At 41.3% G+C, this 19696-nt stretch overlaps 1 protein-coding gene across 1 annotated transcript in view; it reads right to left on the bottom strand.

The window, feature by feature from the left end:
* Nucleotides 1-19696, bottom strand: part of gpc6a (glypican 6a) — a 76654-nt gene that overhangs the window by 37650 nt on the left and 19308 nt on the right. Inside the window, exon 3 of the mRNA XM_067260220.1 lies at nucleotides 87-478. Coding sequence (XP_067116321.1) covers nucleotides 87-478 — 392 coding nt within the window. The remainder of the gene's footprint in view (nucleotides 1-86; nucleotides 479-19696) is intronic.

Raw genomic sequence — 19696 nt, 5'->3', positions numbered from 1 at the left:
AGCACCTCACCACATACAGTGTCAGGAGTAAGCATGAATATTGCAGGAGGCCTTGGGGAGGAGGAAGGGGGGGGGGGGGTACGTACCTTGGCTACCCTGTTAGCCACCTCACGGCCCACCATGAGGCCCTGGACAAAGGTCCGGGCAGCTATGAAGGCCCTGGTGACCTGGGCCTTGAGCTTCCTGGGGACGTCTCCGAAGGGCTTGAGCTGGTCTGTGTATTTGCTGATGCACTCCAGGTAGTCGTCTGAGAAGTGGTACTGGGAGTTGAGCAGCTGGAACATGCGCTCCAGCAGGCGAGACCAAAAGTCGTTGAGCATCTCTTCCAGGTTGACGTTCCCTCCAGTGTAGTAGCGTTTGAGCTCTGTGAAAAGGTCCTGGAACACCTCGGAGTTCTGCATATAGAGCTTCCCGTACGTTCGCGTGAACATGTCGTTGAGGGACTTCTCCGAGTTGTCCAACAGCTCCAGGAAAAACTCTGGAAAGGAAGACAACAAAATGAAAGTTAAATGGTTGTCGAGGTGGGCACACATTTTTTCCATTTATCTGCCAGTTAATATTCTGCACTTCTAATATACAAAGGCAGCTTGGTGTCTAACGTGAGTCTTATTTACAGATGTGTTTTGTGTTATTTATGTAACTATATTTAACTATTTTAATATATTCTAATGCCTATTTGCAGAGGACAGGGTATATCAGTGATATTCTTGATTATAGAGGGAGTCAGCCTAATGCATCAATAATTGAATAGCTGGAACAATGGCCCACCAGCACCATAAATTATTAATGTAAAAGTTCTGATTGCATACTGTAACACAATATTCACAGAATGTAGACACAGACACCAGTAAACATTAGCATCCTGAAAATGTTATTTACTATAATCTTTCCACCAGAAACATTTATTTTTCACAGAAGCCATTTTTCTCTGTATAGGCAGATGGTTTATAATTGAATATTGTTGTTACAGTCTATAAAAAGAGACAAAAAATGATTTGACTTTGTTTTGAAATCATCAAACATAATAACAGTCATCATTGTCCCAGAGAGTTAATAGTAGACTGTGATATAATCAAAGTAGCAATATCATGCAGGACATAATTCTTTTTTTTTGTGCTTGATAATGTCGCAAATTGGTAATTTGAAAGAACCGTGTCACACACAAATACACAAGCTGTAAAGGACACACACCCAACCCCCCCCCCCCCCCCCAAATGTTGACTCCAGGTCCATATCAGACCTAAACAGCTTACAGTACATTCTGTCAGAATTCTCTTGTGTAATATTTAAAAAAGCATCAACTGCAACAGTTGCTCGAGTTGTTTACATGATTCATACCAATAAAATGTTTGTTTCACTCGCATTTGTCTACATGGCTGGCTGCTCGTGTGAGAGCTCTGACATACTGAGCAGTGAGACGACACAGAGTATAAACAGAGGAATATCACTGAAGCCTTGCTAATAGGACCTCATGCCCCAGAGTCTGACAAACAGCACAGGCATAAACATAGGCAGGGGGATCATGAAGCGACCCCCCCCCCCTCTCTCTCTCTCTTTCTGTAAACAAACACCAGAGACAGCTTACATGTGACATGCCTGCTAATCAAACACTTTAGAGCAGATAACATGTTTCCATCCTGGTATGTGCAGTGGGATAATGTATTGTTGCACCATGGTAACGACCACTGTGAGCCTCTATGTGGTGGAGGAGTCTGGACATAACAAAGCTGCTTCCCCTCCTGTGATAATGTGGCTAACCTTTAAAGCACGGCTGATCAATGCTGCCTGCGGGCTTATTTGTTTGGTTTCCTGTGGTGTGGAGTGACAACAGCCGGACAAAATAATCTATGATGAAATGTATAATTCAGACTAAAAGTGAACTTTCAAGACAACTTACTTGAGGTAGACAATTTTGCTTATGGCTACATTTACCCAATCAATAAGATAACAAATAATATGAAATAACTCAACATTAGCTCTGTGATGCAAACAGTAACATTGTATAAAAAAAAGAAATTAGACACAGAAAATGCACATTAATGGCACACCATGAAAACCAGCAGGAAGCATTTATAAAATGGTTTCTGTTACAATACACATCCTGTCCTGTTTGCAATTAAAATGATAAGGGATCTGGCATCGGTGATGAGCAATAGCCACATCAATAAGGATTGATCTGTAGATCCAGTGAAGCTGTAGTGCACAAGGGACTATATTATGTTGCTAATCATAAAAGTCACTAGTGATTACAGTTACAAGGGGGATGGTTGTTTCTGGGTGTTGTTGCACAGCCCCCGATAGCTCTGCTCTTGTCTTACTACACAGAGAGAAGCTGTTACTTCACATGCATCTTACAGATGGTGAATGTGACAAGGACTCACACTGTATCTAGAAGCCAGTACTGCGTGATGGTACATTAGGATTTGGTGGTGTCATTTATAAAGAAGGAAATCAAAGTTGCTCATTTTATTATTATATGACGGTGTATGCTTTGTTATATTTAAGGATACTTTCACGAGCACCTTTCAATATAAATTATTTTAAAGGACAAGGTGTTTCCGTATGGGTAAGGATGCGCTTGTTTGTATGAGAGTGATGTCCATACTAATAGAGGTGTACAGAATATATTATAGGGGTGTTTATCTTGAGGTGCATGAGTTCTGACAACAGAGTAGCACCGAAGGGGAAGAAGGATGGAACCAAACACAGTGTTGCTTATTCCGTAATTGGTTGACCCTAACTCCTTCAGTTAGTTTAACCTCTTACAGCTGCAAAACATGTACTATATGGAAAGAGATGCAGTGTGCCACAACATTTTTCATATGGCATCGATTTTCTCAGAGTGGGAGCTCTTTGTCTAAGAGAAAACAACGTGAATTTTCAGACTGTGTCCAATCTCAGCAAACAGCTAGGGCATGTTCTTTCCAGGCCTCCAACAAGGTGAACCCGACACCACAGCCCAGAGTCCACTGTCCATTTAGACTAATTACATCTCTGCTCACTGCTATCATTTTAATGCAGCCCAGCATTGATGCTGCTTATCCAAGTCAAATCAGAGGGGTCGTATTGAAGTTCAAACACTTGGTAAGTGCTCATTAGCAGCCCGGTGCACTGAGACCAGAGCAGGGAGATGTATATCAGCCCCTCCCTTCTCTCACTCTCCAGGACTACTGGCTCTGGCCCTGCTCTCCTCTCTAACTGGACCACGTCTCTAACAGCTACATCACCTGGTTTCTTTCTACAGGACTGACCCAGTCTCCAGTCACTCAGTCTAGTTTCTCTGCTGCACAGCCTCCTGTGATTACACCTCTATGTGTTTAAGTAAAGAGAGCCTGCAGGGCTTTTCCTTTCAAACCAAACCGGGTCATTTGTCTATAGTTATGAGTCAAGGGCACAAGTCCCGTATCCAGCACAATCATTTTAGCAGCTCTGGGGGCCTTGAATGGAGCAGTGAAGATTGATTCTTATGATAGAAGGATATCACTTTCAAATCACAAAACTGAAACAGTCATTAATCTGATAGATGTAAGCATTGTGAATGCATAGTATAATGAATGTTTACAGTCATTTAGCACCATTTTCTGCAACTGATTTGATAAACCAGATGTGTTCATGGGGTTTCTTTGACTGATCCTCCCTTTACAGAGGGTAAAACGAATTATAGCATTTTAAAATCCATAGCAGGTTTGAATAAGGTGGGCCACAACTTTGGCCTGGGGTGATCCTTGAGATGATGCATGGAAGTCCATTACCAGGATTCCCATGAAAGGAATCATCTACATTATCCAGAGCTATGGAGTGGATAATGGACTTTTTTTTCTCTGAGTCATGAAAGAAGTAAAGTAAATCCACCAAAGAAGACAAATATATAGCATATCGCCCAATAAAATATCTTTAACTACTAAAAATAGCAGTGATGGAGGGGTGCTTAGAGACGTAGACAGGGGTGAACGTCCTCACTAGACATAATTAATTGAGCCCTGCATAGGCTAATTGAGTCTGTGGAAATAATTTGAGAGGCCATTACCTACGTGTCACATGTAATCATATCGGGCCTCTCTCCAAAAGCTACCAGCATAACATACCATAATCAGTCTATTCGTGTCCAGAAACATCCGTAGCTACCACTGGGGTATAGTGTGATGCTAGAGAAATCACAGCATTAATCATGAACTGCTGTGGGTCTAGTTGTTTCCTTGTGATTATTCCTCATCTTGAAATGTGTATTACTGTCTCATACACTAAAATAGCTATTCCATGAGAATAGACTTTGTTCATTACAGTCCTATTTAACAATGCAGTTTTTCTGACATTAACCCATTACAGGTAACAATGTGTAAAATAAATTGATTCAATCAACTGTCATTAGCCCACTTGTAATTGTTGAAGACCAATGAAAACCTAAGACATGACTGATCATCAATACACAGATGAAGGGTTCACATAGAAAAAATAAAATCTTAACTTGATCCACCTGAAAACATGATATTGCAATACCTGATATTGCAATACCTGGGTCTTTCTCTGGTTCTGCCTTCCTTCTAATGGCTCCATGTTGATATTATGCTCAAGGGCCAGAAGACGCCAGTGGAGGTCACGGTGGCTGATCACCTATGTGGTGGCTGAAGGACAGGACCGCTCATAAACCGCTGGACTGTGGTTATCGATTCAGCCATCAAAAACGTCCTCTTGTTCAAATGATTGACTGCACTTGGCCAACTGCCATTTATGAAGCACTGAAGCAGGTAGGACAGAAGCCCCGATCCAGACTTTGCAGATCTAGGATTACAACCCTGTTCCATGCAGCAGCGTTGATGTATTTCTGCCACTTTAAACAGTGACCCCTCGCTTTTCTTGTAAGTATGAATTTTTTAGTACTATTGATCAACTCTGTCAATTTGCTGCTGTTCAAGAGACTAGACTCACATATTGGGTCTGTTTCAAAATAATACTTCTTGTAAGAAATCATGGTGCAGAATTTCAAGAGTGGTTATGACATACTGTGTGTCAGAGTGTAATTCTCATTTCAATGCCTCTGTGTTTCCCAGTGTACAGACAGCATGTGAGTATGAGCCTACAGCTAGTATTGAATGGGTGCTGCATTTCTTGGGAATGTCATCTACAGATAGGGTAGTATACTGTATCTTACAATTTGTATTTACTACTTTTAGGTATCATGCTTTTCCAGTAGACTAAGTGCAGGTTATTAATATTAATATTAATTCATCTTTGTATTTTTTTTGTCCACTGTTGACCTTAATACAACTTTTGATCAGCTTGAGATTTATGCCTGCTTAAGGGGGAAATATGGCAAGATAAGTACAAAACAGTTTTGTTTATCATGGAGTTGACACCAAGTGAATAATACTATCTTCACTTCCCCTCCCCATCTTGTCTTCAGGGTTATTCCCAAAGGAAAACTCCCTACTGAATAAAATAACTGATATGAATATAGAAATATTTAGCTCTGCAAAGCTTGAATTTAAATGAGTTTGTATCTCAGCCATCACACCGAGAGATAAACCTTGCCTGTGCTTAAGAGCTGAATTCCACAATTCTACCCATCTTACTCAGAGGGAGAGAGAGAGAAAGACAGAGTCAAAAGCAGCTTTTATTAGCATTGTACTGTTAGGGATGGCTCTACAATATTGGGAAATAGTCACTCTTTATGCAGTTATCTCTTATGTGCAACACAGAAACTGCCACCAAATAAAACATTAAACACATTTCCGAGTTATTGATTTTTTTTTTACAGTTTTATGATCCGTTATCTTACAAATGGAGGCGAAAATTTTGACTTAATTGCACTCTTATCTTCAAATACATGTATGGGATGTTTACCACAAATGTGTCACTCAGAATGTGCCACAATAATTTCATAATAACCATTACCCTCTAGCTCTCTCTCTCACTCTTTCTTTCTCTCCAATAGGTTGATAGAACACTATTCTTATATTATTCCTTTCTCTAAATTCAGTATGCTACTGTTTTCCCTATCCCTAAATATGTATCTGCCAGATGGGATAAATGCACATAATACCAGTAGAGAACTTGCACATACTGCCTGTGTGTGCAAGTACTCTAAAGTCTACCCATACACAGTTACACCATTCTCTGTCTGCCATTACACGTGAACACGACACCAGGAATAATTCAAGTAGAAGACTGAGCAGGTAAAGAGGCTGTAGAGCTGGAGGCTACATGGCACCTGGCGGTGAAAATCAAACTGGATGTTAGTCTTACCTTCACAGACAAATCATATCACCCCCTTTCAGTAGTATCTCATTCATGCATTATTTCACACTATATTACCGAATATTATGATTCAGTAATGACACACCTTGCCCTTCCTTCTTTGAATGGACATTCCCCCATCTCATTTGTGCTCTACTGAAGCTAGTCTGACGGTGAATAATCAATTTGGCCTAATAGTGTAGGATGGAATTATTCCCTGCTCTATCCAGTCTAATTAGACTAAATAATTAATATGAATATTAAAGGTGACCTCCCTGCTGCTCTGAAAATGACACATTACCCATGGAAAAGGAATGAGTTCACATATTTATTTCACTTCATTAAACTGCTTGGCAAGCAAACACTGAAGGTGGTTCATTTTTCATAGGCCCATATTCATTCAAACTCCTACAGTTTCAAATGTGGATAATTAGGATCTAAGTTCCATTAGAGGTCTAACAGACCTTGGTGACCAGGGGGGAAGGGGGTTATGACTAAGGTTTGACATGCAATGGGCTTGTGGGACTCAATTACTGGTAGGAACACAAGTACAGTTTTTAACATAGAAGTGGACTAAATATACAGGTTTTAGGTTGTGAGAAAATACAAAAATACCAAGGGTGCCAGAAGGCACAATATGCCCTGTGTTCACAGGTATCCAGGTAACATAAGGGCAGCTACTTCCCTGACCCTTCAATTTACTTTTCTCCACATTGGAAAGAAATTGCTCTCAACTTTATTCTCTCCGTCCGCTCAGCATGTAAACCTAACCAAGTGTACAATTTCCTCCACTTTCAAAATAGAGTCCATCCATACCAAGATCTAATAAGATATCTGATGTCACACATGAAAGCCTGCCCTATCGCCCAGGCATGTTGTCGCTAGCTGACACATTGACGCTTGCCAAGCGAGAGATCTAGAAACGAGGGAACAGCTTGTGTTGTCATCAGTGGTGACAAAATCCTGTAGTGACAGTCACTGGCTGTATTTAGAGGGCAACGGATGAGCAACATTGCGCTAATTGAATTAAAGTGACATTTGATATGTGAGCTAGTCGTTTAGCATTGCTCAGTGGGGATTGAGAAGGATTATAATGTCAGCAAAGTCCATACCACTGTGAGCCCAGGCCAGGACATGGTCAACTTCAATCACTGTAAACTCCATTGGTAGTCAGGAATGCTCTCCTAATTGGTTTGTATATTGTGATCCGTATAGTCACGTTTACCTCTGCCCTGCTGCAAATTAATTAGCTTGCTTCCTAAACACTGCCTGACATCAGTGTTAAAATTGTAAGAGTAATTGGGTACAAAATATGAAACTAATTGTTCATTGTTGAATATTCATTTACTTTCTACTGCAAATTATACTGTGAGCATTCTCACTGAATGTTGCTTCACCATGCAGTCAAACTTATAGTATCTACATTTAATGATTAGTGTGCCTTCAATAGTTTCAACCTCATTAGACCACACTCCCTAACATTCAGCTAGTTGACAGTGACTGAAACCTTTGTTTTGTTCTTTTTGTTTTGCCACAGATTCATTACCTGAAAAGGGATGGATGCAGTATGTGGGTGTATCCTGCCAATTATGCAGATTTTGTTTTCTAGTTTTGTATGCTACCTTGTTAAGTTAGCTGGAGTGGACGAGCAGTCCTTAGAGACACATGGTCTCCACTCCCTCTATTTTTCTCTCTGGAGGGATGCTCCGCTATATCCCTCTAGTTGCAATCAAAGAAAACACGCAATCCATTAATGCTAAATTGATTGCATTCTATTTTGAGACAGTGAATGATATGATACTAGCATCCTGAGCAAACATTCTTAGTGCCACAGGTCAACCACTGTGACTAGTTTTAATACTTTTAAATATGGTCTAAGATTGGTCTCAGAACCACATAGTGGCACAGGTGGCATCATACAGTAACAACAACATCGTTTTAGTAAGTATTGGATTTGGAATTGGATGCTTTTACCACAAAAATATTGAACGCTGGGATTTTTCACATGACTTCGATTCAAATGGACTTGACCTTGGCTGAAAAGTTATCTCTGTGGCTCCCAGAGTGGGCTGAGAGGGTCAGAAAATGTTGCGGCAAGGTTGCCCACCTCAGTGTTCACAGCAAGTAGGGGGGACAAAATTGCACTCAAATGACCATGAACTTGTGTTTGACTTTGTGTAAGGCTCTAGTGAACAGCAGTGAACCCACCGGCTAAGTTTTAATTCATTCTCTGCTCTCAAGAGGCCAGTCCAGCATTGGAGCTCATCTTGCCTTGACTCGCCACACAATCTCACAGCAGCTGGGACTCTGGAACCAACCGATTGTAGAATTCTGGTACAAACTGCATTCTAAGGGTAAGGACTGAACACCTGTCCTTGCTCTTGTTTGTAAAGTGGGTGGACTTTTGAAGAGATGACATAAATAAATATTATCCATAGATTTCACTTCAGGGAATGGTAGGGATTTTCTGAATGTTAAAAATGACTCTCACAAATAATGTGTTTAATCATATTCATTTTCATTTAATTTTCCAACACTACAGGAACAATTCCCACAGTGCATAATTCAAGCAAAGGCCATTCACGTGGATGCTTAACAGACTGCCCTTTTTGGAATGGGGTAACACAGAACACCTCAAGACCCTGCCCACACCACTACTGTCAATGTAACAAAATCAAAGGTTCTGAATCATCTTCAGTAGCCTTGATCCACAGGCCAGACTTCTTCAAGGATGACACTGCTATTTTAGCTGATGACATTCAGTGAAACCTCTCTTTCATCTGTAAAGAGGGGATAAGGTAGACTAAAAATGGAGAAAAGAATTCCAAACATATGCTAATATAGGTGTATATCAGCTGACGGCATCAATACAGGGTTCCCATAATTAAAAGCTCTCTGTTGAAATATACAGTGTAACAGGAGACAAGTTCCCCCAGCCCATCCATCACATCTTGGCAGCTTCTTTATAACATCTTTAAAATTAAAGGTACATCGGCCTCTGGCTTTTACAAGGAACAATTGTTTTCTGACAGTCCAGTGAATCTCTGGTGGAATAGTGGGGGGAAAGGTTGAGCAGAGGAATTTTATGCAAAGGGCTGACAGGCTGAATCAAAAGGCAGCCTGCTAGCTGTGCTTAGCCGGATAACTTTGGGTGTACTTGATGTTATCATATTGTGGCAGAGCGGTCAAATATTTGTGCTGGATAATGGGTTTTATACATAGCTGGCTGGAGCCACCAGCCCAGAACACCTACAATTTTTTTTGTAATTCAGCACTCGTCATTACAAATGCTTGGTGGTGGCCAGACTGAACATCTGGCTCATAAGATAAAATATAAGTAGGATGTCAATTAATGTAGTGCATGAGATTTGGCTAAAGTATAGTATATATGCAGTAGTATACTGCATGGAAGTACTGTATTGAGGTAAAAGTCAGCCAAGTCATTCGGTAGGAACAGTCCATTTTTAACATGTCAACCCATGTCACAGATGAGATGACATTGGTAAGTCTTGAAATGAGGATTTCAGAGGTGTGAACCAAGCACAAAGTAGCATTTGGGACACAGTGAAGTACATTTGAAGCACACCTATACATTCACATGCCAGAAAAATAATTGAATTATCTAATAATTCTTTAAAAAAAAAAGTTTTAATAAAAATGAGTGAATCTATGGCACAACCACTATAAAAGAAGATTCATTCCTCGAGTTAATATAGAAACAGGACGCTGTCAGTGCTGCGGTGAGGTACTGCTGTCATTAAAGCCTTATGACTTTACAGGAATTTATATCCTTTGGAAACCACAATACCCACGGTGCAGTGCAAAGAAACAACCCATTAAGAAGCAACGTTCCAGTAATAAATGAACACAGACATGTTAGTTGCCACTGTTTGTTCTTATAGCATGCTGTTGAGGGAATACATCCATGCAATAGTTCCTAAAAAAAACTGTAACTCTGCTAGATAAGATTCTCAGAAACACAGATACTGCAAATCCATACAGTAGCTGCAGTGACTATCTCTGCATCTATGAGGGTCTCCTGTGTTTCTCAATCAAAACCACATTCTATCATATCAATTATACAACATAACAATTATTAATGAACATGATAGATTAAATTTGCATTGGCCACATTGGTATAGAAACTCTCATGTGGTTGATTCAGAAGATCCAGCCTCAGGCAAGGAGAGTGAATGATTTAGTGATAATATTGTTTGTAGGTCTGTAATACATTCCATTTTACTGTACATGGAAGATGTGTTACGAGCACATGAAAAGACTCAGGAATTTCAAGTTGAATATAAACAAAATCTTTAAATGATTGAACGGATGAACCCTTGTATCTCTGTCTTTTCTCATCAGATGAAGACGACTCGGAAAGCAGGTTTTAAAGATGCACATGGCTGTGTGTGCGAGTGCACGCACATCCACTCAGCAGCACAAAGTGAGAGGGACAGGTGTGTGTCCCTGTGGTGCGGGGGGGTTCAGCAGTCCCTAGCTCCTCTGTGGGAGCCCGCTGATGTTTCCAGCTGTGGAGGGGCCATCTGCTGCCTCTCCTTAGTTTTAATTAGCACCGGGCCCCTCTTTGTCATCACGCACCCCCCTCCTCTCTGTGGACGCTCGGCTTGATTGGGAGAAACAACTCCTGCAAACTCAGGGAGCCTGCAGATAAACACACCGTAATATCTCACTGGGGTTCTGATCGTTCCATTCAATGAGAACATAGCGGGTGTATTAAATGTTGTGAGTGTGCTGAGTACATGCTGTTCTTATTTACTGTAGTCCTTAAACTCCCAAACGTCCCTCAAACGGGTGGAGCATTTAAGGTGTAGAGGTATGAGGGAATGATGTGTAACAAGTCTCGTTAACATGGCTGCAGATTTCTACGTTCCAACGATAATTTTACTTCTACACATGAACCCCACACATGTAACCAAATCTCCAAGTCCAGCGATACCAGAACTAAATGTGCTGATAATCTGATCTACTGAGTAGTCTTGTCTTCCAGTTTCTCCCTGATGGTACCAGGCTGGAGTGGACTGGCTGGAGGAGGATCAGGAAGATAGCCAGTCCATAAAAGCCTGCCTGCTTGCCTTGCCCGCATGTCTACCTCAGGCCGTCTGCCAGAGAGGTCTTATCAGTGCAGCAGGATTGAGAGTCTGGGAGTCTGGCACGCTGCATCTCTGGCTGCTCCATCCCTAAATGCCTCCGTGTGAAACTCTCCAACTGCAGCCAAATGTGACCTGTCAATCACGGGCCTCTTCATCAGAAGGTGACCTGTTGTCATGGAGATGCTGAGAGAAGAGGGAGGCGTCCAGGGCCAGTCAGCAGACTGTGAACAGCAGCTCTGACCCCTGACGTGCTCCCAAGTGGTACACAACACATTAGGAGTCCACGTTTTACATTGGGAGATTCTCATTCAGGAGACACAAGGGATTAAGAGCATTGCACAGGGGCACAACGGAAGAATGAAACCAACATTCCTCTATCTCATGTTGTGGTATGTAGCCTTGTAGGCCTAGACAATTGTACACAAAGAATGGTGGCCCTGGTGGTGGGGTGGCAGTGGGAAACAGCACTATAACTAGCCACTGTTCAGGCAGAGTTCTTAGATCAATACTCAGACATCAGGTTAATTGATCATGACTCAGTGTGTATTTCTAGGAATGCAATAGAAATCAATACGTTTTTACACTGGTAACATGAGGATATCGAACACAGGGATTCTTATCTTTATCTACAGTAAAAGATGAGCAAGGTGAGTGGGCTTTATGTTTCATGAACTTGTATCACTCTGGCAGCTCCTCGGTCTATATAGTATACAGAGAAGGATGCTGTTGTACATGAAAGCTAAGGTAGCTTGGGCAGCAAAGACATACATACAATCCTAGGTATGGTCATATGAGGTATTTTCCCTTCTATGCAAACCTATATTCAAACAACATTGCCTTACTCTAGTCTATCTTCTATCCTCAGGGAGTTTTTCCTCATTACTTTTTAAGCTTGAAAATAATTGACCTTGAGGAAGTTAATTACCAGTGTGCACTGTTGCATTCTGGGCCGGCAGTGAGGTGAGTAAATGGAAGGAGGAATTGTCATCCTTTTTATCCTCCCTCATTTTTCAGGTTAATGTGTGTAGGCAGGAAGTGGAGTCACCCCAGGGTGCTCTGAGGTAGCTAATGTTCACACATCGATGAGAACATTACAGGTGCATGCAACAAATAATGTCACAGGGTAACTAGAAAAGCATCATCCTTTCATCATTCTCTGAGGTCTTGGTCTGGTTACAACTGTTTGCAGTTACAATTCAGCCCAATGCGAATGTAAAAGGTTGCATTAAATCGTTACATTGTCCCCATCTCTTTGAATGTTTGCCCTTCAGCACAAGTTAAAGGACAACAATCTAAATCTTTTGAAAATATTCGTCCCACAAAGCGCCCATTTTACCACCATGGGGAAATCTTTAGGGACAATGAAGAAAAGAATTGACACTTCTTTTAAGCCAAGCAAAAAAAAAGTCAAGGACACTGCCACCGGCATAACTTCCTCTGTACTACATGAATGCACACAGTCGGCATCTCATTCATGCAGCGTACAAATGTTGTGTATGGGTTGTGTTGGTCGGCCATGCCATATTTGACTAGGCTTGAAATTACTCTGACAACTCAATTGAAGGATCTGCATATCAAATAGGCTTTCATCCGTCCAAGCGGCTTGATGACTAATTGTGATTTCCACACCATGGTGCAAACAGGGTTAACAGTCACAGCAGGACAGAAAAAACTGCTTTGCTTAAGCCTCCTGTGTCCATCTCAGAAATATGTTGCAACATAAAGAATGGTAGGGAATCTGGCAGGTAACCAATCTCACTCAACATATCATGCAAAGTGCCACAGTACTTTCAGTACAAGAAACACAACTCCATTAGAGGGTGGTGATTTGTCTGTTTGTTTTCAAATACACAATACAAATATGTGTTGTATTTGACATTGAGGTTTCAAATGCAACGCTAAATGACTCAGGGTACTAATGTGTTATTGATCAACACAGCACAGCATCAAATCTACACCACAGAACACAGGATTACGAGTGATTATCAAACACAGGATTCACATCAAAGAGCCCTCTGCCGACCTTTGAATCTTTCTCAGATGCACTGTGACACACATCACAGACATGGCGACTGTGTTTTCATAGACCGAGGTTGATGTGATGAAAGGGCCCAAAAGGCCAAGTCTTGTTTAAATGGCATTTTGATGGCATTTCTGTGGCCTGTTTAACCTTTGGTGGGTTTTATTTTTTCCCCCAGATTACATTTTCTCCACTCTTCCTCTCTTTCTGTCTCGCACATTTCTCCAAACCCTCCCTCCTTTTTTCTTGTACCGCTGCCTTAATAATGCTAAGGTGCCCTGCACTTCACTTCATGGAAGCAGTCACAGTTGAACCACAGCATAGTTGGCAGTACAGTGGAATTTCCCATAAACACGGCGGCATTCAATCAGGTTTATACCCCCCACCCCTCGCACCGTTGGTCAAGATTAGAACACAGGAGCCTGTCAGCTGATCCCAGATTTGTGCCAACAGAGGACTCTCTACGGCACGGTCCAGATGGAGGAAGAGGATGACAGGCGGAGTGGGTGAGCCCCAAAGGCCTGATCGTATACAGAGTGGTGTTAACAGCTAGACGGTCTAGACTCTGATGTACAGTTCGTGTCTGGCAGCAGTCCTGTAGAGGCGTGTGTATGCGGGCGCGTGTATGTGTGTGTGTGTGCGTGCGGGCTGGATGAAATCCCAGAGATGAGCTTCCTGAGGGAGGGTGACGGACACACCCAAGACATTATGCGTGGATGTGTCTGACCTCAGTGACAGCTGGCTAGAGTGTTGTATTCAGAGCGTGGCAGTGCGGCATGGTGGACAGCTAGCTGTCACGGCCCAAACATCCTGTAGCTGACACCAAGCTGTCACAAAGAGACAGGGCCATTGGGTACGCAACTCAATTAAGAGAACATTTTAAAATGAATTGGGGAAGAAAATGTCTGACTGTTACTCCTCAAAAAGAACAAAATGATAAAGTACTGCGCCAGTCAACATGAAAACGTATGCATGCTGTTAAACTGAGACGTTACATAGTACGTTTTCTTTACGGTATGAGCACCAGTATTGTCCGATGGTTCGGCCCATGGCACTGCTTCAGATGCAGGAATTTCGGGTGGTTAACACAGCTAAGATGAAATCTCATCATGTGAGCACTGTGGGCCACTCCTATAACGCCTCATCTCATACTTTCATTGGATTGTTGCCGCTCAACAAAACCCCACGTGTCAGCTTGAGAAACTATCATTTCGTTGCCAAGGCCAATAATGCAAACTATCCCGCTTCTTAGGGTGAATGCGGCCAGAGATCCATGAACAGCCTTGTATGTCTCATATTAAGTGTCAACTTTAGTTACACTACCTGTGAAGAATGGAGGAGGCGGGTGTGGGGGTATTGCAGTAGAGCAGCACACCTGCTGAAAAACTGATATACAATAATATACCATCAAATGACCTTGCTTGCTAATACCCTACCCATATCCTCAATGATTCTTTTACGATCCTGATAGTATATTCGACTAAATGCACCAAGAATCAAGGCTAATTACAAGCTCATTAAATTGATTGTAAATTGACTATGAAAAAGTGTTCGTATGCATGTCCCTGAGGTCCGCAGTAATAAGGCTCCACTTAATGCTTAACTTTCTGTACAAATTATATTCAATTGACACCCAGTAATAACAGGAGGACATGCATCTAACTAGAGCAAATGCCGTGGGGTAGGAGAAGGATTGAGCCAATATTGGGCAAAACTTCAGATTAATAGACTTCATTTAAGGATGTCATGTTAGTAGTCTTCATACATGCTTCATACATGCTTCATACATGGAATTTAATGACGCCTCTATGAGTTGAATGTGTCCATTACAGAGATGCCTTTTTGAGACAAGGACTCAGTGAAGACGATTGACATATTTTAAATGGAGACCTAGGCCTGTATTTCTGCCTAGAATATATACTGTCAGTCTAATGACAATAGCACCTCAGATGAGAGCTCTCAGGCCAGCAAAGAGTTCTGACATATATCTACCCATAAAACAGTGAAGTTCTTTCGTCTCTCTCTCCCTTGTCCTCCCTGGCTCCTGTCACAGTTTTTCCTTCAACTGCAGATGATGGTATTGTTTTACAGACCTCTGGCTCAATTAGCTGGATAGTCTTCTCTTTTCTATCCTTTCTTATTGATTTAGACAAAGTGAACAGTGCACTATTCACCCCGTGGATGCCTACTGTACAGACAGTGCTGGGAGAAAAATCAAGCACATGATCTACATCTGTAAAAGACAACATGGCTCATTGTCTGCTTGAATTTAACATTCTCGATATCCCTCAATGTTCTGACTTTTTAATAAGGAAAAAATAAGCATAATGTCTGCATAATAAAGGACATTTTGATGGTTCAGTTCATTTATATACTCATGAACTCATTATTCCTATAACAGTAATAGCTTTTGTGCCTCAAAAGTAAAATAGTCAACAAACTAACGGTCCTAATGACTTGATCAGATACAGTAGAGTACTCACACAGTCACAAGGCAGAGTAGCAATTCTTCTAAGGGTGTTTCACTTCATTATGTCTGGCATATGCTTCCCTTTGTAGGAGACAGTTCTACCTATTGTATCTTGTGAGATCTGCCATGCGGCTCACTGCATACAGACATAGGGGAATGCAATTAGGGGGGGTTACAAAAATCAAAGCGATTTCCTCCCATAACCAGTGTCTCTTCCTTTAGCAAGGCGCAAATTGGCTGCACACAGAATTACATCCCTGTGGCCCCGTGTCACAGGCTAAGCAGCTTTGTCTCAACCTGGCTGCTGGAGGGCCTCGCAGGGCTCTCCAGGAAGGCTTCCATGCAGAGGTTTGTCAGACCAATCCATCAAGCAGAGCTTTTCCTGGGTCTGAGTGAGGAGGTTCAGGTTCCCAGCAGACAGACCGTGAACCTCAGCCCTCTCACATGATGGGGGCGCACAGGGGTCATGTTGACTGCATACCTCCACTTACTAAACAGCTGGATGGTTCCGCTACAACCCAGCATAGAGGTTCATAGGGCACTAATTTCACATCTATAGAATTGCCAGACAAGATCAGGGCACTGACCTGTGACTACTAAGCCTGCAATAGTTACGTTTCAGATCTGTTAGGAAGGAAGGAAAATCAGCAATTATATTTTAAAAAAAATCATAAAACAAACGAGACATAGTGAATAATAAATGCTCTCTAAACTATGCAAACGTTAAGGTCCTTTTCACTAAAGCTATCCAGTCAAAAGGCAAGGCTGGACCAGACATTTACATTTACATTTAGTCCTTTAGCAGACGCTCTTATCCAGAGCGACTTACAGTAAGTACAGGGACATACCCCCAAGGCAAGTAGGGTGAAGTGCCTTGCCCAAGGACACAATGTCAGTTGGCATGACCGGGAATCGAACTGGCGACCTTCAGATTACTAGCCCGACTCCCTCACCGCTCAGCCACCTGACTCCCAGACAAGCCCATACTATTTCTATTTCCCATTGTTTTGAATAGACTGAATTGAATTATAAAGGGAACTACTTCATCTGGAACGTGAAGTTGCCCCAGTTTAATGGAATATTGTTGATAAAATAATGTAATTTACTCCACAGTGCAGCATACACTGTATATATTTTCAAAGCTTTTTCTCTGGGCCACGTTTGACCATGAACTGACCCTGTGTATTGTACTCTAAATATTTCCTTTAGAAATATGTCTAAGTCTCCGTCTCTGAACCCTAGAGCCAGAAGCGGATTATGACATCTTCTTAAATGGAGACTGAGACTAGAACACCCAGGTTAGGTAAACTACCCAGCCTCAACAAAACATGGAACATATTGCAGTCTGCTGTAGTATAAACTATTTTACTTTGAAGTTAAATACATATAGAGAACAATATACTGCATAATAATGTGAAGGCTTTAGATAGTGTTGACAGAGATGATTTCAATTAGAAACATGATCTGCACTACAGTGCCCTTGAAGTAATGCACAACAAAATCACAGGACCTTCCTAGGAGAAAAGAAAGGTTCCAGTGTAGTTTGGCTTCAACAGCTATCCCCAGCGATCACTTTCATTGGACAGGCCTTCTTATTATCGGGGGGGGCAACATTTCAAATATCAATGGAATGTTTCCTTTGGGTCTTTCTAATGTATCTCAATAGCATCTAGTTTCCAAATATCATATTTTAATGCACCATTTCGTGAAGCAAACAGCAAAAAAAGATCCATGCAAAATGTAATTATAGTCTGGCCATACATCAGCTGGCTGGATCGTTTTCATGAGAGCCTTAAAAAACCCTGCAAGGGAAGCCATGTGACGGAGCCTATGATATTTATTCAGTCTCAGTTCAGGTGCAGTTGAAGTCTTCTCCTTCACCATATTACTACACCTTTCATAAAACAACAATTCAATCAAAACATTTGGACACTTTTTTAACTGCCATGCAATACAACTTTGCAACATATTTTTGCCTAAACACAATTGTGGAGTTCAGATGACCCTGAATCATTGTTTCTCCTCGAAAACCAAACCAATTTTTCATGGGGAGACATATGATCACAGGGAGAGATAGAGAAGCTCAATAAAATCACAAGAGTTTCCCAGCTCAGTCATTCATTTCCAAAAGCACAAATAATGAATGTAATATTGAAATAAAAAGCTTCAATGGATTAGTAGGGTAGCCACAGTCTGTATATGAGAAAAGAAAATAGGTGTCTTTGCGGAGAGCTCATATTTCATCCGTGTCAAGTGAGAGCGAGATCTCAGCTGCGAACTGGGCAAACTCAATATCCTGAAGCTGGGATCCTCGCAAAGTGAATTACACCGCTGTAGATATTCCTGAATATCTTGCACCCACCTAAAAAAAAAAAGATTTAATAAATAAATGAAAAGAGAAGGGAATCAGATTTTAGAGACTCTTTTTCCAATTGTAGTCTGTGGAGAGGCCGATTTAACACAGTATTCGTGAGGCCCAGAGAAGCTAACAGAGTCCGGGCCTCTCAGAACCATCCATCACGATGGATGAACTGACAGAGAGAGGCACCCTGCCCCACATGATGGAGGCTGCCTCCAACCATGAGCTAAAGTGCCTCTGGACAAACCCCATTCCCTCTCTGTCCACAGAGAATCACACTAGTCCTCCTGATATACAGTTAGGCTGACGTGAAAACATCAAAACAATGCTTATTTATTAATGCATGCTTTCAGGAACAGCATGCGTCCATGGTTTTAGTTTCATTGATACTGGACGTGCCTCTGCCATTAGGGGTTTCAACTACGTCAAGGAAACAACATACTCTGTTATTCTATTGACAAAAATTCTGCGTTGTGCAACAGATAAGAACAACTCAATGGCTGATAATAATATTGTATATTTAAACATACTATTTATCAATTTAACAGAGTTTTTATTTGATGTTATTGGTTTTCTTGTGTGTCCTCAATCTAACTTCACTGACTACCAATGCAGCTATAAACACAATTATGCATTCAAATTAACTATTGTTTTCTAATTTGATCACTGTCATATAAATCTTTGGTTTTAATAAGGACCAGTGATCCACCACCAATTAGCAATAATTGCTACTCTATTTGAGTGGCGTTTCATTTAGCAAATTTCTTATTTTCAAAAAGTGTTAAAACGCTTGTTCTGACAAAATATGTGATAGTAATTCCAGTTCATAACTCCAGTGGGGAAGTGGGGCAAGTTTAATGAGGACCTTTGAGATGCCGTTTTGATGTTATCATTTGAAGTCAGCAGTGAATTGTGGGCATGTTTTTTTCCTTCTTCTCCTGTCTAAATTCAACTTGTTAGCTCCTTCAATGGATGGCATCATGAATAACTAATGTGAAAAGACTGAGTTTGGGATATGAGTGTGGAAATCAGTCTAGTTATACGTTGGAAACATTTCCTTTGATAAAAAACCAACATATGGCAGAGTTCCTTCTGACCACAAAGATTAATTTAGATATGTTTGTGGAATTTTTATTCTTACATTTTTGGATTCTTGAAATTGCATAAAGGTCCACTGAAGGCTGCAATGACCCTATTTCTGCATGTGTGTAATTGTGAGAGTTGAAAGAGAGAGAAATAGAATGAGAAAGAGAATAGCATAGTCAAACCTTTGATCAATTGTACCCTTTAGGTGACCATGGCATGAACTGCGACAAGAGTTACTCAATCATTGGAGCTCAGTTTTCTTCCTCTTGTACTCAGGCACATCATTGTAGTGAGAGCTAACAGCTTAGCCGTTGCACACCACACAGATATAATGATGACTATGTCCAACTTACAATGACCCTAGGAGTTCTCTCCTCCCCCACTCCCATAGGTTTGTTTGTTATGACAGTATAAAC

This window comes from Osmerus mordax, chromosome 22 (genome assembly GCF_038355195.1).
Source record: "Osmerus mordax isolate fOsmMor3 chromosome 22, fOsmMor3.pri, whole genome shotgun sequence".
Classification (NCBI taxonomy): domain Eukaryota; kingdom Metazoa; phylum Chordata; class Actinopteri; order Osmeriformes; family Osmeridae; genus Osmerus; species Osmerus mordax.
The sequence above is the reverse complement of the archived record's forward strand: the minus strand, read 5'-3'. Positions and strand labels throughout refer to the sequence as shown.